Consider the following 26,409-nt stretch of genomic DNA (forward strand, 5'->3'; position numbering starts at 1 on the left):
ACCAGGCTCGCCTCTCAGAAGCACTCACCCGTGGCCTGCCTTGGGGGCTTCCCTTAGGAATGGCTCCATTTTACTTCTTAGTCTTGTTTTACTCTTTTTCCTACTTTTATCTTAGTATAAGGCTTGCATCTTTTGAGAGTAAGACCTTCAATCTTTGTTAGAATAAGGCAGTTTCTGTACCCTCCATATACCTGATTATAGCACCTCCTAAAATGTGTTGTACTTATCTTTTAGATATTCGTTTCCTTTACTAGATGATGAAGATGGGACTGCATTTTATTATCACCGTGTCACTAATACCTAGCCCAGGGACTTGCACATAGTTGGCATTTAACAGGTGTTTGGAGGATGAGATTAGAGCTATTGGAGAACTAGCACAGCAGGGATCCACAGAACACGTGGAGCAGGGGTTCACAAGGCAGAACTCAGACCAGAGGGATGGAAGGGATCAGTTGGTGTGTTCTGTTGTCCTCTCTGACTTAAGGAACATTCCACTACTCTGGTTATAATATCACCTAAGTATATTGAGTTTGGAGAATTCACAAGGGTTTTCTGGCAGGGTAGAGAGAAGATTGGCTTTGGAGCTGACTTAGGAGTTTGAAACCCAAGAATGTGTATGTTTCTTTTCTAAATGATTGTGGGGATTCTGCTTAACCTTTCTGAGCCTCATGTAGTTTTTGGTTCCAGTGGATCTTTAACTACCTTATCATTTTACACTGTAAGTGAACCCTTACATGGGCACACCTCAGGATAGAAATCTGAGAATACCTATCATAAAGCAGATATACATAGACATATTAAAACTTATTAAATAATTTTATTCTTTTCTCCTTTATATTACTAACAGTAGCCCAGTGTTCAGCATTTTAGAAAACCTGAAGAAATAAAAAAATTGGGAGTTTACCCAAGCATGTATAAAAATATATATTCAGATAAGCAAATATCTGCTCATTACACTGCCCAACTTTAAGAGTGCCAAAAATAAATAAATAAAATACCTGCCAGTCAAATGATAGGGCTAGATGGTTTTGCTAAAATTCATTTTAACATCTTTAACTGACCAACATGTACTAATGAAAGGCAAGTTAAAGTTACAGCCGGTTAGTCTGAAAGAGAACATTATGGGGCCACTGTGTATTCCTTAAGCAGAATCTGCTTTGTGCTAAGAACACAGCTTGGTTTCAACAGTAAGCAGCAAAAAAGATCAAGAAAATTTCCAACTTTTCTAATAACCGCCTTATAAAAGAAAGGAAAAATACAGAAAATATTACCACCTTATAACAATGGCCATGAAAATCGGAATTGTAAGTTTACAAACCTTGGATAACAAAAGCCAACACAGTAAGATCCTTGGTTAGTTAACTCTGATTTTTAAAAATCTACAAAACATAAAATATTTGCTTGCTGGTACAACAGATTTAACCCACGAGCAATCACCTGAACTATCTTTTCCTCAAGTACTTTAACAGTGCAAAACATCAGCTGTCTCAGCTCACACATTCGGTCACTGAAGGCTGAAGATGAACCATCTCAGGGAGGTGTCGCTGCCAAGGAAAATGCAGGACAACCCCAAAATACAGTGATTCACTCCTATGCCAGCGTCTCAAAGGGAGAGAGGCAGTTTCTTATAGAAGAGGTGAAATAAGTAATTCAAAATGTCCATAAGCTAACATAAGATACAGTATTGAACCTTTTGACACAAAAACAAAGAATAATTATATTGCTATTTGGAACAGTATTCAACGTGGACGAGGAGATCCCGGTGTTCGGTGGCTGGATACTGTATATTGCACTTGGGACATTCCACCAGGCTTTCGTTTAGTGCAGCAGTGGGACTTTTTGGTGAGGCAGCTTTTACTCTGTTTTCAGACTCTCCTTGGAAAGTGACTAATGGCTCTGTGAAGGCAAGCTCACGAAGCTGCTTCTGAAAAATAAATGTATAGGAGTTAGTTATGAATTACCCAAATTACCCAACAAGTACTAGGGTTGGCTGTTTACACGGATAGGCTTTATTAAAATACTTAGAGCCAAACATAAAGGTAGCACATTACCCGTGTGCAAGGCTGACAAAATTGGCTAGTTTTGTAAAAAAGGGGCAAGTTCAGCAACAAAAAAAAACATAGAATTAAGAGTAGCAAAAAATGTTAGCAGATCAAACAGGTTACACACAGGAATGATGAAAATATTGCATCTTCGTGACTTTCCTTTTTCATATTTTTCCCCCTGAGGAACTTAGAATAGTTGATAAAGCTTAAAAATGAATATTTTACGGCATACTCTAAAGATGATAGACAGCAGGGACACAAAGAAAAGTACAGGAAAATGAGGAATTATTTTGTATACCCTCCAGCTTCCTATACTATGAAAAAGAGTAACAGAAGTAAGTTATAAATTTCAATTTCAAATAATATAAATGGTCAAAATCAATGACGTACCAAAGAACAGAGTCAAAATATATTTTGTCTTTTATTCATAAAGAAGCTACAAATGATTTTTTAAACAATTATTTTTTTCTCTTTCAAAAACTGAGGAATTCTACTTGTAACATTTCACCATCTGCAAATATTCTGCAGTACTAGGATCATGTATAAGAGATGTGCTAATGGGACACACACACACACACACACACACACACACACACACACACACGGGTCCTAACAGGTTTGGTCCAAAAGCTTATTAGATGAAAATAGTAAGTCAAAATCACTTCCTCATAGAAAAAAATCTTATGTTTATGTTTTAAAAGATTATGTGTTCAAGGTAACCCACAAAATGTGCTTAGCTCAATATGCCTAAAACAGTGTATTAACAGGAATAATCCATTATCACTAAAAATGGCATTTCTTTCTTTCTTTTTTAAACAGAAAAACATAGTTTCAGTTCAGGATTTACAACTGCGCTCCCTACCCCCACTGTCCCCCAGGGCAGCCCCGTGTCATGCCTCTAGAATCCCATGTTGGGGTGGGCAGAGATGATCCCAGGTAGCACTACGGCTGGCATGATGCAGAGGCACACAGTGGCCCTCTTTCCAGTGCTCTGACTCGATGCTTCACACGAAGCAGGGGTTCTGCCTACCGATTTGAGAAACAGCTGTTCTTAAGCTATATCCTCCTAGTTTGGGAACTGGTTTGATAAATCAATGGAAAAATGGCAGCAAGAGAAAGAAGAAAATAAGTTTTAGTTTAACGATTCCCAACTCACCAAGGATTCCAACTGTGTTATTTGATTTCTTGCTTTTCGGAGCTCCTTAAGAATTACGTGCAGTTGGTGCCGCATATTTTGACGGTCAAGTTTTTCATTTTCAAAGTCTAATGTACATGCATGCATCTGGAACAAATGCCCAGGGCAAGACAGTTATGGGTTAATAGATACTGTCCAGTTCTCTTGACTAGATGCTTGAATGTTTTTATTAGCACAAGAGGCAAGCATTTGTGCCCTCACAGCAAGAAATCATCCGAATACACTGAGATGTTGATCAATGAAGAAGCTACAGTTGAGGCTTTGGTTTATCCAAGGAACTAGCCAATACTTGAAGTATAGGTGAGTGAGGAGGAGCTTAAGAAGTTGCTGGTTGGAATTTCTTCTCCCCATCCCCCTTTCTGTGGGGAAGGGGAAGAAAGGAAAGAGGTGGCTATTCCCTGGTTTGGAATACACTAAAAATCTCTGGTCTGTATTCTGAGAATGAATGGTATCTCTCTGAGTTCTACTTAAAGTTATAAGATCCTGCTGGGGGATCCTGCTAGGCTAGAGTAGGGACTACAGAAGCCATGTGGGGAAGAATAAAATTTGCCAAGGCCAACATCACCCTGTCGAAACAACTGCCATCCCGGCTCAGAGAATCTGGTTTAGCTTATAGACAGGAATATATGACTAACAGACAGTCACTTAAGTTTTTGTTGTTGTTCAAGTTTATTAAAAATATCTTTCAGGGGGCACCTGGATGGCACAGCGGTTAAGCGTCTGCCTTAGGCTCAGGGCGTGATCCCGGCGTTATGGGATCGAGCCCCACATCAGGCTCCTCCACTGGAAGCCTGCTTCTTCCTCTCCCACTCCCCCTGCTTGTGTCCCCTCTCTCGCTGGCTGTCTCTCTCTCTGTCAAATAAATAAATAAAATCTTTAAAAAAAAATATCTTCCAGGGGCACCTGGCTGGCTCAGTTGGTTAAGCGTCCTACTCTTGACTTTGGCTCCGGTCATTATCTCAGGTTTGTGAGATTGAGCCCTGCATGGAACATGGGCTTGGAGCCTGCTTAAGATTCTCTCTCTCTCTCCCTTTGCTCCTACCTCCAACCCCCAAGCTCAGTTGGTTGCACTCTAAAAAAAAAATTTTTTTTTTTTATGACTTTCAAGTGTTTCTTCACAGAATAGTGTAAACATGAGGAAACATTCCATTTCCTAGCAAGTTCATTCAAATATAGCAGCAACCCCAACAGGTACCTGTTGTTCCAGCAGAGCTACCCTTGTTTGTTCCTCTTGATGCTTTAGCAGAGACGTGTAAAGAAACTGGACCTGTCAGATATAAACAGAGCCAACACTGTCATATCCGATCTTTCACTGCGTGAGCTGGGATGCAGGAGAGGCTCACCAATCTCACATCTCTATCCGGGACCACACCTGCTCGGGCTGAGTCACTGCAGCTGCCTGTCTGATGGCTATCTATACACGCAGCTGAGCAGTCCCACCCTGGCTGAGAGTTCCCTGGGGCACAGACTGCACGTCGATGAACAGCACCCAACTCTGCAGCGCACACCCCCACTTTCCTGTAAGTTCTGACATCCACTAATATTTCTGAGTAGGATAACAAAGTGCCTTGCCTGCCTTGCCCGCAGAGGTGGGAAAAAATTCCCGACCACTTCTGCTTAATCTTTTGTAAATACCACTGCTTGCACCTGTAAGCAGAAGCCAGGGTGGTAAAGACTAACAAGGCAAATGTTACAGACAGTTTTTTAATCCCTCTCTCAACTTTTGGATGATGTTTAAAAATTACTTCCTGTTCTAATAGTAGCAATAACTAACATCTACCCAGCCCTTGACTTTAAAGCACTTTCACATTCTCCCAGTTGACCTTCCCAAAAGCCCCAGGAGGTAAAAAGAGACTGTGGTTACTAATTTGACACATCAGTGACCTGCAAGTCAGAGAAGGTAGCTGATTTTCCTAAGGCCACACATCCTGAACTAGAGACCAGGTGTGAACCCCTAAATAATGTTTTTTCCATTATTCCATGCTGCCAAGCAAGATTTAAATTAACGGTTTCTGCTGAAGTAGCATGCAATCCTAATCATTCTGCCTCAGGAGCTCCACCGTCACTGACAATGAGGAGAGTGAGAGCACGGAAGGCACTGCGTGAAATCGCTGGAGCACGCGATCGTTGTGATTTAGGTGCCAGCCCGGGAACCAGCACTGACTCCCCGCTTAGCTGCACACCTTCTGGCTTCTCACACACATCTGCCTCCTCACGGAGAGCCTTTGTGTACGTGAGCTCCTCCACAGCAGGGAATTCCCAGTCGCTCACCTCACTGGTTCCTTCTTGCCAAAAGGCCTTTGTCCAAGTACCATCTCCAGCCCCCAATTTCTCCATGTCATGTTACCCTGCTTTATTTTCTTGAATTTACTTGGTTATTTAGGTACTTTCTTATGGTCTGTTTCCATTCTAAAGAAGAATCCCATGGTAGGGCAGGAACTTGTTTTGTTCCCTGCTGGTTCCCTAGTGGTTAAAATAGTCCCTGACACTGGTAAGTACCCTGACAATTTTGAATTTGGAATCATGGAATGTTTTACTCGTTAGGCTCACCTGAGATAAGAGCTCTTCAGATCTCTTCTTCTCTTCTTCAAGTTTTTCCCTAGCAATATCATTCTCTTCCTTGAGCCTTTGTATTTTCTCTGTTTTCTGCCTATCATCTTCCAGATGTTGTACATCTGCCTTTCTTTGTGAACACAAGAGTTTATTTAAATCTTGAACTTCTTTTTGGGTTTCTTCATATTTTCTTCGAAATTCACTAAGTTCAAAACTCAACTGAGTTATGGTCTGTCGTTCAACCTCAAGATCTTTTTTTGCATTTGCCAAAAGATGGTTGTAATATTTTTGCTTTTCTTCTTGAAGATAACCTATGACAAACATATCGGGGCACAACACACACTTTATATGATAGATAGTATTCCTGAGAAGTTAAAACTAAACACATTTCTATAAATAAGATCTTACAAAATGAAGAGTCAAGAGATAGGGCTGATATTTGATGGAACAAGAAAAAGTTCAGGTATATTATTTGAAGTTAACCTAATAAATAGAAGAACTGGAAACAGTTCCCATAGCTATTCTATGGGAAGGGAAAGTAATGTCTAAAGAAGATAAATCAACAAATGGAGACATAAGCTCGTTATTTATATATATAATTACCAAAATTAAAAACAAAAATGTTATGAGTACTTGCCCTGATGGGATGGGGAAAGAGCCATTAAGATGGGAAGGAGAGGGAGGGGCAGGCCCTTCTGTACTACTATTAAATTACTTTAACAAGAGCTTATATTACTTTGATAAAAGACATACAGACACAGAACACTGTATCGTGAAAAAAATAAATTACTTAGCCCACCACTAAAATCTTACTTTTATGTGTAATATTCTTATAAAGGCATTACAATAAAGTAATTTTGTCCCCAATTCTTTTTATGTTTTCCTTTTTACCATTAGCTCCATTTTAAATATTCAAATGTGAAGCTCCAAGATTACGAGGTTGCCTTTCTTTAGCCTTCTCTTTATATAATTCAAAATTCAAAGCTTCAGTCCCATTAGTGCTGTCGGTCTTTTAACAAGTGCTTTGTATGGGGGTTTCTCTTCTTAGCTCATCACCTAGAACTGCTGAACCTATTTCCCCATCTGTAAAATGAGAATAATGACCCCTCTTGCCCCACCTCTTAGGGTTCTTGTGAAACTCAATGCCAGGGAAGCTGCAAAGCATTTAGCAAAAAAGATTTCATCCTCCCTAGGAGCCTTATTTTCAGTTCTGTGGGAGATTCAAAAGACTGAAGAATCATCTATAAGATGTATTCTTTCTCCTGGGAGTGATACGAATGTGTGAAAGGAAGCAGAGTAAAAAGATAATCAGTGACAAGGTCAACTCTAGGAGAAATGAAGTTGGAGAAGATCTTTGAAGGTGGGGAAGGACATGCATGAAGGAGAAAATTTAATGTGCCTTCAGAACTGCCAGAGATCCATTACCCTGTGCCTCTGTCCCCTTTTTTCAGAAAGCAATGAGAAAACAGACTTGCTAACATGGTCTTTCTTACTTCAGAGTTATAAGACTTGCTTAATTCACTTTCTAACACATTTATAAAAAATCTAAAGTTGATGAATCTCTCCTTTTGGAAAATGTCAGGCAGGCCTACCCCAAAAGAACATTTTTATACCAGTACCTTCTGATTCAGCCTTTTTTGTCTGCTGTGGGAGTGAATGAGCAGCTGTTTCTGATTTCTGTTCCAACTCAAAGATCTTGGCTAAAAGTCCTTTTACGTAGGCCTCCCGCTGCTGATCATACACAAGCCACTGCTGATTTTTCTCCAGAGCCTCAAAATGAAAATGAAAGCAAATCATTAATAAAATAAAAAACCAAAACCTTAAAATGGATAAGGGAGCTCCAGTGATGTAGCCTTTCCCAGTACAAAGAAATTCTCATGGGTCATATAGAACTCTAGACCACCACTACATGGCTCACAACCCGGAGATCCATTCTGACATCAGGCTCCTTCAGAGCACCTAACACCACTGCAAAGTCAAGTTTCCATGGGGTCAAGTTCATTTGTCTGCCATCTCCTATACACAACTTGCTTTGCGTCTGTCCGTGTCGTTCACCGTAAACTAGAAGACCTCTGTGGCAGATGTGGATGTGTGCTGCTCCAAACAGAGATTTCCGCCCAATCCACAATGCTGCTCAGGAGCTCCCCATGCAGACAGGGACATAGTCAGACTTGCAGCTTGGTCTGCTGGTGCTCCTGCCCAGTCCTGCCACTTTCCTTCTCCTTCACAGATGCTGCTCCCCCATAACCTGAACTCCAAACTCCATCTCATGGCTGCTTCTCAGAGAATCAAACTTAAAGAGCCGCCCCCCTCTTTATCACCAATTCTTATCCTTTACATCTCTTACAACTCAAGTAAAAATCCTACACTGTGATCACTCACTTGGTTTGCATGGGGGCTTATGAACTTGACATATATATCTCTACGTATTTTTAAAAATTATTTTACCAAACATCTTCAGCTTTTTATCTGTGGTTACTATGTTTTTCAAATAGTAAGTTCCTTGAAGTGACAGACTGTGCTCTTCTGGGAGGATTCCTGGCTTTGTATATAATATGTGCTCCAGAAATCACTTGGAAGATAGGATAACATCAATAAAGTAGGCAGTGTCTAGTTAAGTTAGCTGGTAGCAGGGAAACTGATTCACTTTACTGTTACTGCTAACATCAGTTTTTCATTTGGGCTGTATCTTTCCCTCAAGAAACTAGACATGCTCTGATAGCCTTACCTGGCCACCTAGGCTGAGTTTGAAAACCTGATACCACCTGATCTGTGGCAAGACACTGGCAAATCCTCACATAAGAAGCTACGTTAACTTTAGTGGATAAAACAAGCTGGCATATGTGGACAAAGGTATGTAGGTTTATGAGGTGATGTATTATTATCAACCAGGACAAATTCATATTTCCTCTGATTCTCGTCTCACTGTTCTTAACCACTTGATCCTTGGAAATTCAGTGAAAGGCAAGGCCAAAGGAGTCTGCCAGGACAGCCCAGTATCTCCAGCAATCAGCCCAGTATCTCCAGCAATCCCCCCTTGCCCCTTACCCTAGTTTTGTTACTGAAAGTGGGGCACAGATTCAAGTTGAAAGCTAGCAAAAAAGACAGTTGTCTGGTGGTGCTGGGGGAAAAGCCTAGAAATTCTTACATACCAACACCATGGCAATGAGATAATAAGTCTTCTCTCCTTTCTAACCTGGAAGTTCAGTCTAAGGAGATGGGACTGTCCCTTTCTTGTTCTTTGTTCCTGAGAGCCTGGGGAAGTAAGTCTTAATTACCATTTGTGTAGAGAGGCCATGTACATCTAAACCTGATGTCACACATGTAAAATGTTACGGACGAAGCGTCCCACAAGGAGGCCCACATAGTGACGTGAATACCCCTTCACGATAGCCACGCTCATTTGTATGGAGTCCTTGGCCCTGGCACCTGTGCTATGACCGTCTGCCCCCACAGGAATGCCTACTTGAGCAATGTTTCACTGCTGGGTCTTGGTAAATCCTGGTTTTGGATTAAGAGAAAAAAGAAAAAAATGTCTCCATTTTCTTCTCGACAATACAGATCCTCAGTTGGAAGGTGATTTCCCCACTATGAGAGTAAGAGGACACACAGGCTGTCACCAAAAGCTTTAGGTGAATTAATACAATGATCACTCTGTTTTGGGGGGAAAAATAACTACTCTTAATAAGTTCAGTTCAACCTCTCCCTTGGTCCTCCAAAGTGCTAAATAGTTTTAATTATATTAGTAACAGAATTTTTGAAAGCTTCATGACACCACTTGCTAAAACTGAAGCCATGTTCCCTTAGGCTAACATTAAAATGGTCCACAATCTGCCTCTTCCTACCTCTTCAGGTTACAGCCTGGCCATTTCTGGCCTCCACTGCCACCTTGCTGTCCACACAACTATACACACCCTCTGTGCCCAGAATGCCTTAGAACTCCTCCCTGTATCACCTGTCCACTTAAATCCCACCTTTTCATCAAGTTCCAGTGCATCCAAGCTTGTCTTTCAAGCCTCCTCACCATAAGTGCCCTCACCAAGCTCCTCTCCTCTGTAAGCCAACAGTAATTTTAATGTCATTCAATCTATTTTGCATCTTGCACTCATGACCTTGATTGTGTCCTGATGATAGTTCTCATCTGAACTAGATCATGAGCCCCTGGACAGCTGGGCCCAGGCTTGTTTAGATTTTGTATAGTTCCATTCATGTGTTTGACTTTTCCATAGCAAGTAGCTGCTTGATAAACAGGAACAATGGTGATGACAGGGAGTGGAGAAAACAATGGTTGCCAGAATCAGCAAGCACCCATGCAGGTCTTTAGCCCCAAACTGAAGTTTGAGAGTATTCAGGAAGGGAGAAATGGCATGAAAGAATCTAGAAGTTCCTTATACACAGTAGAACAATTAGAATGATTCAGAAAGAATCAAACACTCTCAAAAAGCTATCACTCATAAACTAAGGAATAGATGAAAATGAATTTCAAACCCTTTTGTAACAGAACTAACATACTATTTCTATGATTTTAACAAGTGCATAATATGTACCCTTTATGTCATAATTCATCCTAGACCTGTTGAAATCTATTATCATCAATGGTTGAAGTGGCAGCCAGGATGTATAATTTCATATCCTTCTGGGGTGCCAAAAAAAGATGGTACAAACATAAAGTTCTTGACAAAAAAGTTGCCTGGTCAAAGTGGACTGAAGTAAAACATACATACTGGAATACATTTTCAAAAGTGCTTAATTATTTTTGAATCACCCTGCATTTGTTGAAAATGTACTGAAAAAGGAGGGACTCTCCTCCCCCACAAGCTGGCATCTCACCCCAGAGGGTGAGATGTGAAAAGTGGTAAGGAACATACTGGACATTTTCAGTTGTATACAAGGCATCTTCTTTTAGGGTAAGAATTTCTATCTGTTAAAGATATAAATGGCTGAGCTTCGAGTCTGAAAAGATCTGTCTATATAAAAACTCTTTAAATCTAGAGAGTTCCTCTAACCTTTGGTAGGCTCTTTCCATGAGCATCGTGCAAACTCATGAGCATCTAGGCATGGGGCTTAAAGAATTGTCTGTGTCTGTTTTCTGTAGAACTAAGAAATGGATTAGAGAGACAAAGGCAGCCTCTGGAATCAAAGATTTAGTCCAGGGCCCTCCAGTCACTTGGCCACACACTTTTCTCTCTGTACCCGTCAGGCAGTTATAACATGAGTCCTCCTCACAGAACTTAAGAGTTCATTTGTAAGGTGGAGATAATGTACATCTGCTCTGTATTATATACTCAAATTTAGTCGCCAAAAGAGGTAGTGTTGTAGGACTCAGAAAACATACACATATCCAAATATCTATAAATCATGTGTTAGATGGTAAAGATACCTAATTTTATATCGAATTTTAAATTTGTCCATCTTTAAGAAACATTTCAATATAAATAATTCAAGTCAACAATGGATGGTAATGAAATTTTCTTCTTTTAAATAAACCTGTCCATACATTACTTAAGTATGAAAAACAGAACTCTGGGATGGTTGAAGATTTGAGGGGCAATATTCTGAAAGGCCAGGTGATGGCGATGTTACTTCAGTAAAGTAGTCAACATTTCTTTTCCTCCAGGTCTCTTCTCACTGATTTCTGCATTTGTTTTCTTCTCTAACCAGTATCAATAATAAATGGATTTGATCCATCAATAAATGCTGATATTAGTTTTGCATCTTTAGCGTCATCATTGTATTGTTATCTCTTGAAGCCTTGTGTCCTCTACACATCTGTTAGGCATGCATTTAACATTTCCACTCAAGTTACCGATAAGAATATGGAACAGAAGTGGGCAAAAGTGAAGTTCTGTGGAATGCTACTAAAGCTCTTCCTCCTGGCTTCACTGGGATCTGTTTTATGTTTCTTGGGCAAAAACTGTAACACCGGTTAAAATGTTAGCCTATACCGGAGGAATAAAAAATGCAGGTCAATTGACGAAACTGGAATATGGATGGTAGATTACAAAGAAGTAGAGCGTCCATGTTAAATTTATTAAAGTTGCTATCTGGGGTCACCTGGGTAGCTCAGTCATTTAAGCGTCTGCCTTAGGCTCAGGTCTGATCTCAGGATCAAGCCCTGTGTCAGGCTTCCTCCCCCATGCTTCTCCCTCTGCTCCTATCCCCACTCATGCTCTCCCCCCCCCAATAATTAAATAAAATCTTAAAAAAAAAAGTTGCTATCTCTACCGTAATCATATAAGAGAATATCTCATTCTGGGGAATATATACTGAAGTATATAGGTTTAAAGGGCTGTAATATATGCAACTCACTCTCAAATGGCTCAGAAAAAAATATTATGTGGGACGGAGCAGGGTGGGGGACTGAAAGAGAGGTGTAAAATGGAGCAAAATGTTAGCAATGTTTGAATTTTAGTAGAGTATATGGGTGTTCTACATACCATTTTCATTCTTATAACTTTTCTGTAAATTTGAATTTTTTCCAAATAGAATAATATTTATCTTCCCTAAATTCTGTTTAAAAATTAGATTTTCAAAATTAAGAGCAAGAAATGCCTATTTCAACTGCCTCTTAGCGTATCTGGTTTGCAAGTTAATAACGCTGTACAATGTTTACAGTACCAACTCCGTGTAATTATTTCAAAATGTCAGTCAGACGTAAATGGTAGCTGAGGAATGATACAGCTAGGCCTTAAGAAAGGTAAACATGAGTTTTTAGGGCTTATTTTAGCATAGCAAATACTGATTCTTAAAATAGGTGGGCAAAGTGCTCCAGGAAGCTTTGTGGGAGCTTGGAGGAAGGTGAGGGACTGAAACTGCCGAGCTCTCAAAGCAGGATAATGTGGCAGCGCCTGTGCTCAGAGGAGTGACAGGTTGCTTTCCCTGCTCCCTAGTCTTCTCCTGGGCTCACAGACAACCAGAGCTAAACCATCTCTTGCTCCTCAAATGTGTAAGTTAATGAGGCAGCTGGGAACGTATTGGAAATGCAGAATCTCAGGCCTACCCTGACCAATGAATCAGTATCTGCATTTGATGAAGATCCCCTAGGCTTATATGCACAGGAGAGTCTGGGAGGCCTTGCTCAGCCTAGACCATTTGAAGGTGAGTTGGGTTAAATTTTACTCCACTTATCTAAAAGCCTTTCTAAAGTAAACAGAGCAGGGGCACACAATGTGATCCTTAAGTAAGCCGGGAAGATAAGATAGATAAAAGATTGGGTATACATGGGTAACATTTCAAAGTTACTTTCATACAAAGAATTGTCATTATCTAAAAATAAATTTAACGATATTTGAAGCAGTTGATGCTGAGAAGCCTAAAATTATATATAAGTTTAAGACAATAGCATATATTTTCAGATACTAATAAAATTCAAATGTTCTAGACACTGGGCATATAGCAGTGAAAAAAACACAGACACCCTTCCCTCATTAAACATATACCAATGTAAGACTCATATAATAAAGTAAATGTGTAATATATTTATTTGTAATATATAATAAACAAAGCAGAACATATTGTAAGTTTAACAGTAATAATGTGATGAGGAGAAAAGTTACAAAGCAGGAAAAGGTAATAGGAATTGTCCGGGAGCTATAATTTTAGAAAAGGTGGCTAGGTAACCCTCTGGCCTCAGCCCCACTCCCCACACCCCTCCCACCCAAGAAAGTGACAATTGAGTATTATATGATGAAGTGAAGAAGCGGGTCATGAAGATATCTGCGGGGAACAGGATGCCAGGCAGAGGGAACAGGAAGAAAAGGCAGTGTATTGAAGGAATAGCCAGAAAGCCACCAAGGCTGGAGTAAATAAGGGGCAAAGCAGGAGGTGTGTAGTAAATTACTTATAGATACACGCATCTGGTAGGTACTGATACACACGAAATGATAAAGGTCAGTGTATATACAACACAAAGAACTTACTTTGAAAGATTTTTAAAAATTATGTTTCTTCTTTCTTAGTTACCTATAAGTGAATTACTTTGATAAGACTACTATAGTACCCCATGATACAGACACGCAACAGATTTAAATTCTTTTGAAGATCAAATAGATAGACCTCAAGACACACTTGCTAGATGAAATAAAACAGGAATCTTAAGAGCAACTTAGAGCAGGGTAGACTTGCCAGTAATATTTCTGGAATCAAAACACCTACCTACTGGCCTAATAATTAACTCCAGAATTTTATACTTTGTGTATCTGATATTAAAACTTGAAAATATCCACTGAATAATAGTCCTATGTCCTCAGTTTATTCAGTTCTCAATGAAACACATCAAGCTATTTAAGACATAAGTTTGAAATAATATAGCCTTACCAAATATCTAGAATAACCTCATACCAAATTCTACAGAAAAGAAGTACTGAGTATGAAAGAATGTGTTTCCTTTTCAAACTACGAAAGCAAATCCTGGTTCCAAGGGAAGAATTTCAAATGAATGAGTACATCTTGCATGGATAAACAAAAAGAGAAGAAACTATAAATTAAATTACACCATAATAATACAATAAGATTTAGGTGAAGAAGGAATGTTGCTGAGCTATTTGGGTGATTTCTAGGGCTTTCTCACCTAATGAGACCATGACTAGAGGAACTAGCCCTCTTGAATGCCTAGAAAGAGACTTATAGGTAGTAACCTACGGAGATGATCTCAAACCATTCAGTTCTCCATCTCCTCAACGGACTGTTCTCAAGTCACAGCATCAACTCTGTCAATTTCCATGAAATTTCAGAATGAATGAATGAATCTTCTCTTCCTATAACTTAATAAAAGGAGAGGGGCACAGGGGTGGCTCAGGTCATGATCGCAGAGTCATGAGATCAAGTCCCACATCGAGCTCTGCGCTAAGCGTAGAGTCGGCTTGTCCTGCTCCCTCTGCTCCTCCTCATGCTCTCTCTCTGTCTCTCTCAAATAAATAAATAAAATCTTTAAAAAAATAAAAATAAAAGGAAAATGAACTTACATCTTTCAGCTGTATTTCCATTTCATGAATATCACTCATTGATGAGTTGAAGCAGCTAGTAGCCACTGTCTGAAATAAACCAATATTAGTTAATATCATAAATTTAACAAGAGAAGTTTCCTCATTATATCTGGGTTTATTACAAATTGTATCCGAAAGGAAAAAAATCTGGGTTTAAAGAAATGACAAGTACCTGTGATAAGCGAAGTGTGCTGGCTTTGCTTTCAAGTTCAGCAAGCCTTGCGGTTGTAGCAGACAACTGTTTTTTCAATACATCTGTCTCTTCAGACAAGGCTTTCAACAGCTGTTCCCTCCTTTCGCCTTCCTTCGTTTTCTCCTCCAGCTGTTCAAGCAATGCAGTATTACTGTACTTGGCTTTCAGCTGCTCTCTGAGTCTCTGTATTTCTTTGTCTTTCTCTGTGAGGTGATAAGCATTCTTTTCCCTCTCAGCTTCCAGGACTCGAATTTTCTAGATATAAACTAAGAAAAATCTTAGAGCAAAGCCAAGTCAAACATGAAAATAAACAACATACAACAAGTATTTATGAAGGGTTTATTATATATCAAGTCAGCACTATACTAGACACTAGGGCCAAAAAGAAAATGAAGCCAAGGTCCTACGCTCAGAGAGCTCACTGAGAGGTAAACCAATACATTAATGCAGTATGATAAGTGCTATAGTTAAGGTATATATTAAATGGGACACAGACACAGAAAGGAGAAACCAACTCTGTCAAGAGTGGTAAAAGAAAGCGAAAGAAAACCTGGCTCTCACATGAGTATCTGATAATCATCCTTCCATCATACTAGTTGTAATCATCTTAAAGTCTAAAAGTAGTCATACAAGAGAGACATGCTCATTAATCAACCTGAAGCAACAGAACTTAAAAATTACAGAACGTTACAGCTGGACAAAAATGCATTCACTAACTAGGTTTTTTGTTGTTGTTGTTAATAAATGATTTAGTATCAAATGTAAAAGATGATCTTCAAAGGACTGTTCACATTTTCAAGGATTTAAAAGATAAAGAAGGCATGCTTGTTAAGCTGCTGACATAAGGAAGAAAGCAGCTCTGGAGAGCCAATTAAAAGTTAACAGAATGCCTTTACATGCTAACATGGTAAAAACAACATAAAACTACAAACTCGCTTGGGGGTGGAGGGGAGAAGCAGTTGTTCAAATATAAAATGGGGAAACTGAGTTAGATGACCCTGTGAAAATGATGAGGGGATTTTAGTTGCCTCGAGCCTAAGATAAGGCGGTAGTATGAACCGTTAAAAAAAGAAAGAAAAAAGTCCATATAATTTTAGGCTTTTGGAGAGTACAGCATCCAGATTACTAGAAATAATAGTGTCATTTCAACCTGTGTTTGCCACCGTGCACAATATTGGGTGCATAATTCAGAAGGAATATGAACACGTCACAAAGTGTTCAGGAAAGTAACCAGGATGATAAGAAGCTAGAAACATTGAAGAGTATGGGGCTGGTCTACAGAAAAGTAAGAGAAAGCAAGATTTCCTCGAATATCTGAAAAGTTGTCATATAGATAAAAAATAGACTTCTATGCAGCTGTAATAGGTACAGTTAGAACAAACAGGTAGAAGTTAGAGGAAGTTTAATTTTAATTGATTATAAAGGAACAAAGTTTTGACAACCAGTGCTCGTCAAAAGTGGAAAGAACTGGAAAGAGATCTCTCAGGGAAGCTATTAGATGCCATCACCAGATTGCAAAATAATCTTTATGTCTAAAAATTGGTGATAGATCACTTCTCAATGCTTGAACAAGTATTTACCTCAATATATGCTGTTAATAAATCATTCAGTTTTGTAATGTGCCTATAAAATAAAATTTAAAGAAATCCAATGATACTATTTAATACAGGTCATTTATTTTCTAACTATGAGCAATAAAAGAACTTTTGCAAAATTAAATTAATGATTAAATTGTAAATCTACTAAGTTCCTAAGTGCTGTATTGACTCTGCCATAACAAACTGTAAATTAGAGAATCCGAAATAGAGTTTAACAGAATGCAAAATGTCAATATATGTAATGATTTTACCTCAAAAAATCTGAAAACAAAGATTACTTGGAAATCAACCAATATATATATAATGAAACGGGTTTTTAAGCACTCACGTTAAAATCTGAACTCCATTAAACACTTAGAAATTATTAAATTTGATTTTTTACATTTAGTGAATGAACAGAAAAGCTAAATTATATCATTATTGGGAAAATACTTTCTCATCTCCTACAGTAAAGCTTATTACAATTTTAAAAGGTTTTTAAGGCCACTCACCTCCAAAAGTCTATGTCTGTCTTTATCAGTCAACTTTCCTTTTCCGCTTGTGATTTCATCCACTGATGTTTTCAAGGCTGCAATTTCTCCCCTAAATTTTTCTAATGCAGTTTCTGATTTGGAGTTACTAGGCTTTGATCCCCATTTGCCTTTAATTAAACCTTTGGGACTTCTGGAAGACATTTCTGAAACTGTAAAAAAAAAAAAAAAAAAAAAGTGATGGGTAGTAAGGAGGGCACGTATTGCATGGTGCACTGGGTGTTACACGCAACTAATGAATCATGGAACTTGACATCGAAAACCAGGGATGTACTGTATGGTGACTAACATAATTTAATAAAAAAATATTATTAAAAAAACCCAAAAACAACAATTATACTTTATTAGTCTAAGTTTAAAAGGTCAAATCTCAGGCTTGAAAAGGTCTAGTAACCTATTTACTAAATAGAAGAACATTACTATCTCAATAGCAGTGATATAGCCAAACCAGTGGGATACAGGAGAGGGACTGGGAAAGGCTTCTGGCTTGCTAGTATCAATATTTATTTTTTAATCTGGATGATAGAAACATGGGGAGAATTCACCCTTTAAAAATATTTCAACTTATCTTGACACACACTGAGTAATGTACAGAATTGCTGAATCACTGTATTGTACACCTGTAACTAATATAACATTGTATGTTAACCATACTGGTTTTAAAACAAAAATGTTTTAAAATATGTTAACTTGGATGCTTATGTTTTGTGCAGGGTTCTGTATGTGTATCATACTTCAATGAGAAAGTTTTGTTTAAAAAAAGGGATCAATGATTAAACTATTAAGGCTGAATGACACAGATCACAAAGACATATTTTATGCAGGAATAAAAAGCTAGTGGTAAATGATATAATTCTGAGAACAGAGGCACTGAAATGTCATTACCTGACATGATATGTCCTGTTTTAGAAGATAGATATAGTTTAAATCTATGTAAATAGTCAGCTGAGAGAGTCCAGTACGCAAAAGTGAGAATACAAGATCAGGAAAAAGAGGCACAATACTCAAAAATTAAGAATAAGAGGCCAAATTAAGGAGAAGCTTAAAATCTGCTAACAGTATTAGTTAACAGTTTAGAAGAAGTGTGTATTAACTCCAGGACCAAAATATATAGTGAAACATACTGTGTATATAATAAAAGTAGCTTTAATTAGGGAGATTAAAGCATTTCCACCTTATGGATCCCAAGATAGAATAATGTTGGTGACTGAGGAATTTAGAGGAATATGAGACTATTCATGCATTCAAAAAATATTGGAAGATCTAATTTACCAGGCAGCACAATAGGTGCTGGGTATAAACTGGCAAAGAAAAAAAAAGAGAGAAAGAGAGAAAGAAACAAAAGAAAAAGAGACATGTTCCCTTACATAATGGAACTTTCAATCTAGTAAAGGGGGCAAGAAATAACAAAGACACAAATTCTCAAGTTGTAAAGATTCTCAAGGTGTAAAGTTAAAACTATGTAGAAAATGAAAAGTAGTGATAAGTGATTCCAGTAAAAATTGAGAAGACCTACTTTGATAAGGTGGTGGGGGAAGGCCTCTGCAGAAGTGACTTTTAGGGTCATCCTGTATGAAATCAGAGAGCCTGAAAACACTAGAGTTATGTAAACTGAGTTGAACAGACCATCTAGCAAAAGGTTCGTCCTGGATTTTTGCCCATTCAAGGTGACAGACTAAGATAACTAGTAAATCAATTAAGGCTAATGCAAGGTTATGGTATCTTGAGAACCTGCTGCCACAGGAAGTTCTTCCCTATATGGTTCTGTTAATAACACATTTTTGACTTGGTATAATGGGTTGATAAGACAGAAGACTACTTTTCAGCCAAGTCACTGAAACACAGAATGGTGGAACTATATAGGTCAGTAGAACTGGAAGGAACCTATGGACACTTGCTTCCTCACCTCTGGACAGAACTCTTCCAATGAATGACTCTCTTGTTTCTAGCTTCTGGACTACACCCTGCTGGGATCTCCCAGCTCCCCACCACTTAGTCCTACCAACCTCCTTTCCCTGTTTTTTCTATTCCCGTCAGGCTGATAGTCACAAGGTTCACACTGCTCAAACTTTGACCCACTCCATCTTCTTCAGGAAGCCTTCCCTCTGTATAAGCTAATATGCCATAGGACACAACTGTTTACTCCCACCCTACATCCGCTTTTTTAATTTGTTCAACAGTTGTTTCAGGGGCCGAAACTTGAGTTATTTTTGTCACTCACAGCACCTAACAGCAGCTGCTCAATATACATTTATTGGTTGGCCAAAGTGATCTTAGACATGTTGGACGGGAGGTGACCAAACTGGGATCCAACAACCTACACAAGGTATGGATTGCAGGCCACATCGTTGCCAAGTTGAGGCAAATCTTAAAAAAACGAAGCGCCTGGGTGGCACAGTCGGTGGTTACAGCTCAGGTGGTGATCTCAGAGTCCTGAGATGGAGCCCCAAATCAGCTGCATGCCGGCAGGGCTGCTGAAGATTCTCTCTCCTTCTCCCTCTGCCCCTCCCTCTTGTGCATGGGCTCTCCCTCTCTCTCAAAATAAATAAATCTTAAAAAAAAAAAAAAAAAAGGTCTTACAAAAACCCTCACATAGGAGCTACCTGGGCAAACAGGGAGGCAAAGAAAATCTGCAAAATGAGGCACTTTTTTTCACCTCTAAAATGAAGATGTTTGTAGAATAGACATGAACGTGCTTGCTAATCGGCAAAATGATGTTCTCACGAAAGACCTTGGCCAAGTCACTTGGCCTCTCCGCGCCAAAAAAAAACGGAAAGAGGATAATAATACCCACCGCAAAGCTGAAAGGAAGGATCGACACGCCGATGGTCGTGAGGCTCCCAAGTTTGTGCCAGACACGAAGTAAGGGCCAGGAAAAAGGGACATATATCAGAGCGGGCAGAGATTGAGTCCAAGCCGCTGATCCCGCCTCCCTCGCCGTCCGATCTGGCCTCGGGGCTGCGGGTCCTGGCCGCCCTTGTCACCCTCGGCTGTCGCCTCCCCACCGCCAGCCGGCACCTGAGGCGAAGCCCGGCGTTCGCGTCAGCTTAGTCACACCCTGCGGCACGGGCGCCGCTTCCGGGAGTTTGAATCCCGCGGCTGCGGGGCGGGGCACGTCACTGCCGGCGGGGGCGCGGCCGTCAGGAAGGGGGCGCGGTACGTGCGGCGGGCTCGCGGCTCCCCGATTGGCTGCGACCCCCAAGGGGGCGGGGTCTAGAACTTGGACGCAAGGGGGGACGGAGGTGGGTCTGAGGGAGCTGTGGCAGAGGCGGGACCGAGGACGAAACTCTTTTCCCTGGGTCGGCAGTCCTATTCTGGGGCTTTCCCTGGGCTTTTCTGAAGATTCAGACCTCAGGCTCGGTGTTTCTTTGTAAGGAGCTGATTTGTGTTTGTCTGCTTTGGGGATGAAGCACATTACTGTGTTCAGTGAGCTAAACCCACTAACTGAACTCGGACTAACTCGTTATCCCTGGGCATACTTTGCCCTTCTAGGTACCAGTTTTGCCCGTTATAGAATGGGAGACTGCATTCCCTAAGGGAGGACAGCCCGTCTTCCCATTGGGCTGAACCTTTCTCCTGCCAAAAGTCAGGGGTGGAGTGCTGGGGAGTGTAGCAGGTGGGTGAACTGATAGGCACGCCCAGACTGAACTCAGATTATGAGTCCTAGAGGAGACTAGGCAGACGCTTGCTTCAGATTGCTGCCCTCTGGCTTGATGTCTACAGGTCAAGTCTGGGTCATGCTTAGCCACTTTAGGGGCTTTATTGCTAAAACGAAGAGGCAAGAGTGTTTGAAAGAGCCTAACCTTTCTCTCTTAGACGAAGTGTAAACTTACCCTCTGGTAAATTTACTTACTAAAAGGATACAGTAGCAAAACGTCCTAGGAAAGCAGTGTTAACTGCTATGGTTAACTCTAGATTAGGACTGCTTTTAGCTCCTGACTGTCTCTTACTGGATGTGTGATCTTAAATAAGTTATTTAACCTCCCTGAGCCTGGGCTTCCTAATCTGTAAAACAATGCGAATAATATCTACCCTATAGAATAGATGTAAGAATTACATGGGAGAATCTGTGTAAAATGCTTGCCATTTAGTAAATGCTCAACTGACATTAGCCATTATTACACAAGAAGCAACAAACCCCTAACATAAAAATATTTATGTAACTAAATAAAATGGATGAGAAGCTGTGTAGAGAATTTTAAAGAATTTTTTTTTTTTAAACACAGGAAGATAACGTTTGGATCCTGCTTCGAAGGAACTCACAGTTCTGATGGAAAAGTGAATAGAATTGGGCTCTTTCACATCTGTTGTGTTGAAGTATAAGATGGGATTGGGGTGGGAGGATGTCATGGCAAAAGACAACAGTGAATGTTATGCATTGCCCACAGTTGAGGCAAGGGCAAAATTAGTTTCCATAGAAATTTGCAAAAATTCTTAGAGTGACAGAGAAAGAAATCACCTCACTCAGTTTTGAGCCAAATGGGGAGTAAAGAAGGGAGGGAGCTGGGGGGACTGTGTGAAGAGGGCTGGCACCCGGCACACCGGTAGCTTGGTGCCTGGTGCCTGGGCCTGCTGGGCCAGACACCGCAATTACACATCTGCTCCCAGGCCCCTCTCTTCTGGTGGGAACTCCCCCTGTGACTGGGGACCCCTGAGGAAGAAGAGCAGGCAGAAGGCTCATTGGCCCCATGGCTTGTTTAATTTTGTAATTGTCATTATTAGACCTGAAAAGTCAATGTTTGCTCTTAGCAGATAGGTGCTGCCAGGCATGAAGTGTGAGGAGCTGTAGTTTGTGTAAGGCCTCACAAAATTGCTAGTACTTTGATGTTGACAGCTTAGTCTGAGGGATCATAGGGCAAGGACTCAAACAGAAATGTAACAGCCAAGCAGACTGGATCTTTATTTCAGCAGGTTAGCTCGTTTTCATCCCAGTAGGAAAATCTTGAGAAACCAAAACAGTACCAAAAGCTTGCTGAATGTGTTCAGCCATCATAAAAGGAAATAGTAGAGCTGTTCTGCATGAATATAATCAACACCTTTGAAAGATTAGGTCTTCCAAAAGGATGCTGATGAATGGCCGGAGCCTCACCAGCAGATACATCTGTGTTTTCCAATACAGCTTTCTGCAGTGATGGAAAACTTCCTTCTGCTCTGTCCAATATGTAGCACCAGCCGCGTATGGCTGTTGAATGCTTGAAATGTGGCAACTGTGATTGAGGAACTGAATTTTTAATATTATTTAATTGTAATTTAAAAACTGGTAGTTGATTCAGTTATTGGAAAACTTTTAAGTATGTTTGGAACAACTTGGCTATGCAAACCTTTTTTTTCAACTGTAAATTTTATGAAATCTACATACAGATGTATTTCTAATGAAAATTTTGTTTCTGAATTGAGCTGTGTGAAATACACAGCAGATTTCAAAGACTAAGAATTTTAAAAAAGAACGTAAAGTACTTCACTAGTACTTTTTTAAAATTATTACATGCTGAGATGGTAATATTACAGATATATTGGGCAAAATAAAATATATTAAAATTAATCTCACTATGACTGTTTTTTACTTTCTTTACTTTAGAAAATTCAAAATGATAAATGTGGCCTCTGTTACATTCCTATTCGACTGACACATACTGACACTTCAGTATGCACACAATAAATGTTCTTTAAATGCAGGAAGAGAAGGACCAAGTAAATTCTTGCCTCCTTCCAATCCAATTTCCCTTCAGTAGGGATTTTTTTGGAATAATGCAGATCTAATCATGTGACACATTCCCCAACACAAACAGTAAAAACATTTTATTGGCCCACCTTTGTTCTTGGCATAAAACAACAAACAAATCCCCAATTTGTTTTCTCAGGCTTAGCAGGGCTAGACTGACCTCCCCAGCCTGGTCTCAAACCAGCCACACTAGACACCTTTGATTCCTTGACCAGGCAGCATTTTTCCTGCCTCAGGGCCTTTTCACAAGACTTTTCCCATCTTTATGCTCCCACTATTATCTCTTTTCCCTTTCAGATCTCTGCTTGATCCTCACTGCCTCAGGGAAGGCGTCAGGCCTGCCAGAGAAGGGGATTTCCTCTCTTTACAGCCTACTTCTTCAAAGCATTCACTGTAGTTATAATTCCACATTTCTTAGTCATTCTTTGTTTTAAGGAATTTTTATATATTTTTAAGATTTTATTTATTTATTTGACAGAGAGAGCACAAGCAGGCAGAGAGAGAGTGAGAAGCAGGCTCCCTGCTGAGCAGAGCCCTGGGCTCCATCCCAAGACTCTGGGATCATGACCTGAGCTGAAGACAGCTGCTTAACCGACTGAGCCACCCAGGCGCCTCTGTAAGTGATTCTTTGATTGGTGTCCTTTTCCTTCACTAGACTGCAAACTCCTTGAGGAATTTGTCTGATTTCACTCACCACTATATCCTCAGCACCCACCATCACAGTGCTTGAACAAATTAGAAAGTTAATAAATATTTGCCCTATGAATGAATGAATGAATGAATGAATGAATGAACGAACTGATCTGGCCATCCTCTGCCCTAGACTACTGTAGAGAAATAGATAAATTCTTTACTCTCCTCCTTTTTGTAATCAATATTCATTAACAGGTACAAAAAGCCTCATTTTTGAGCCCAGCACCTTCTCAGCGTCCACCCACTGCTCTTTCCTGGATTAGAAGAGTTCATGCATGGTCAGCCAGGAAGCGCTGCATTCTAAATCGGTAAATAAGGAGACACCCTTAGCATTTAGCTGAGATCAAAGCAGCCCTAACAGTAAGTAACATGTTTGAAAGCCATTTCCTGGCCAGGTTGGGCAGATTGTTCCTGCTGACGAATCTCATTTAGGAGAGTTGGTTCTCAGTTCGTGGTACATTCTGTTTGAAGAGAGCAGCTCCTTGGGCACTGACTGCTCTGCCTGTTTTAGCTCCTTTTAAATTAATTTTCAATCTGTGGGGTTATTAAAATGTTTCATTTGTATCAAGAGTATTGGTATGTAATACAATCATTTTGCTTCCGGGCTGAAGAATGCATCTCTAGTAAGTCCCCACTGCCACTAAGGCATGGTGTTAAGGAGGTGGGGGTGTGGGTCTAGAGGCAGACTGCCTGTGTTCACACCCTGGTTCCACTCACTGTGAGAACTTGGGCACTGCTTAACCAAATTAGGCCTCAGTTTCCTCATCTGTAAAACGGGGGTGATAAAATAGTACTTATCCCATAGGATAGGGCAGTGGAAGGATTAAATGAGACAAAATAAAATGCTTAGGGTAGCATCTGGCACATAGTGAGCAATCATTAGATGTTAGCTGTTATTAACAGAACAAAGAAGCCTCTCTGAGCAGGTGCCCACCTAGGCTCACTGCTCCACTGTTTCACCTCACACGTGATGTTCCGCCAACATCGAATGGCTTGAAATTTCTAATGCTCACCACGTGTATTTGTTTAATTCTATTTCAGATCATACATATGTCGATTTAACCGTTAACACACACATCCCTGACTTAACAATTTTTCAGCTTTACGGTGGTGCAAAAGCGATATGCATTCAGTAAAAACCATGCTTTGAATTGTGATCTTTTCCCAGGCTGGCACTATCCGGTACCATCCTCTTTCATGAAGCTGGGCAGCCGCAGTGAGTTGCAGCTCCCAGTCATCCACACCATCCCAAGGGCCAGCAACCCATACAACTTACAGCCATTCTGCTCCCACATAACTGTTCTGCTTTTCACTATCAGTACTGTATCCAAGAAATTTCATGAGATAGCCAACACTTTGTGTTAAGTGATTTTGCTCAACTATATGCTCATGTAAGTGTTCTGAGCATGTTTGAGGTGGGCTAGGCTAAGCTATGATGTCTGGTAGGCTAGGTATATTAAATGCATTTATGGTATTTCATGTATAAAATATAAATATCAACTTAGGATATTTTCAGCTTAGGATGGGTTTATTGAGATGTAACTACACTGTAAGTTAAGGAAGATCTGTACTCAGTCCAGCTGCCACCTCCTCCAGGAGCCTACCGTGCTTGCCCTCACCTGAGCTTTTAGACAACTGTCTTCTTTGTCTCCCTCTATCATTGCACTCACCCAAATGGGCTATAATTATCTGTGAATTTCTTGCAGAGAGGACATGTGTCTTATTCATCTTTGTAGTTGGCATTGTGCTTGGCACCAAATAGACTTCTACTAGCTGTTAGCTGAATACAGACACATGTCCATGCATAAATGAAGACTCTTACAGAAGGATGATTAGGAGGCATTTGTTGATGAGGAATTGTTTTTTTACATAAAAGTGAGCACAAGGCTTAAAATGATTCCACTTTTCCCTGGTCTTTTTTTTTTTTTCCCCTAGGTTTATTTTAGAATACGTTCATAGTGAGTTGGAGAAGTTCGGATTCATTCCTATTTTGTGTTTAGCTCCTCAATTGCCTTGAATAATGACAATATAATGGTGCCAAGTGTTATAAAATACCTTGTCCCCTCCTGCCCCCCATGTAGACTTAGTCACTGCCAGGTGCTTTTTTAAAGAAACAAAATTTAAATATACTATATATTAAGTTATTTAGAAGTCACATTTACTGCTATGCAAAACTCTATAATTAAACTACCAAAAATAGTATTTTTGTTCTAAAAATCATTTTAGTTATCAACTGAAATAATTCTTTAAGAAGTATTTCAGGAGAGAGTCTTAACAATGGACCTCTGTGCATGCCAGTTTGCCGTTAGGTAACACCTAAGATTCTGAACTCTGTTATTGGAATAAGATATTATGACTTTATCTTCATTTCTCTTTCACTAACCTCTCTTTCCAATCCTATTACTTGGCTCCTCGCATCAAGATTTTCCGCTAAGACTCCCCTCTCTTCTATTTCTTTTTCTCTGCCCAAAGCAGTAAATGATAGACACGTGAGACCTGGCATGTGGTCCCCACTAGCTGTAGAGTTCTGCCAGGTCAGAACTTGGGCTTATTCTCCACTGAAGTGCCAGCACAGACCCCCCAACCCCCCAGAAACATAGAAACAGACCCACACACATCTACCCATCTCATATATGACCTATATTTGGAGATAGGACAAACTTTTCATGAATGGTATTGGAGCAATTGGATATTCATATTTGAAAAAAATGAAATGTGACCTCTGACCTTGAACATGACACATAATCAATTACAAGTGTACTATAAATCTAAATGTGCACGATGAGGGGCGCCTGGGTGGTGCTGTCAGTTAAGTGTCCGACTCTTGGTTTTGGGTCAGGTTGTGATCTCAGGGTCATGAGACTCTGCGCTCGTGGCAGAGTCTGCTTAAGGAGTC

At 40.0% G+C, this 26,409-nt stretch overlaps 1 protein-coding gene across 1 annotated transcript; it reads right to left on the minus strand.

Moving 5' to 3' along the window:
- Positions 1-833: 833 nt before the first annotated feature.
- On the minus strand, positions 834-20,164 carry CEP55 (centrosomal protein 55). Its single transcript, XM_045810016.2, has 9 exons — positions 19,893-20,164; positions 17,060-17,250; positions 14,950-15,225; positions 14,757-14,825; positions 7,413-7,563; positions 5,791-6,104; positions 4,436-4,507; positions 3,202-3,327; positions 834-1,924 (listed from the first exon to the last, which is right to left on the minus strand). Exons 2-9 carry the CDS (start codon positions 17,240-17,242, stop codon positions 1,724-1,726), a joined length of 1,392 nt encoding a protein of 463 aa, XP_045665972.1. The 5' UTR covers positions 17,243-17,250; positions 19,893-20,164; the 3' UTR covers positions 834-1,723.
- Between the last annotated feature and the right edge of the window lie 6,245 nt (positions 20,165-26,409).

Source organism: Ursus americanus, chromosome 6, assembly GCF_024610735.1.
Source record: "Ursus americanus isolate L20-20 chromosome 6, mUrsAme1.1.p, whole genome shotgun sequence".
Taxonomy (NCBI): domain Eukaryota; kingdom Metazoa; phylum Chordata; class Mammalia; order Carnivora; family Ursidae; genus Ursus; species Ursus americanus.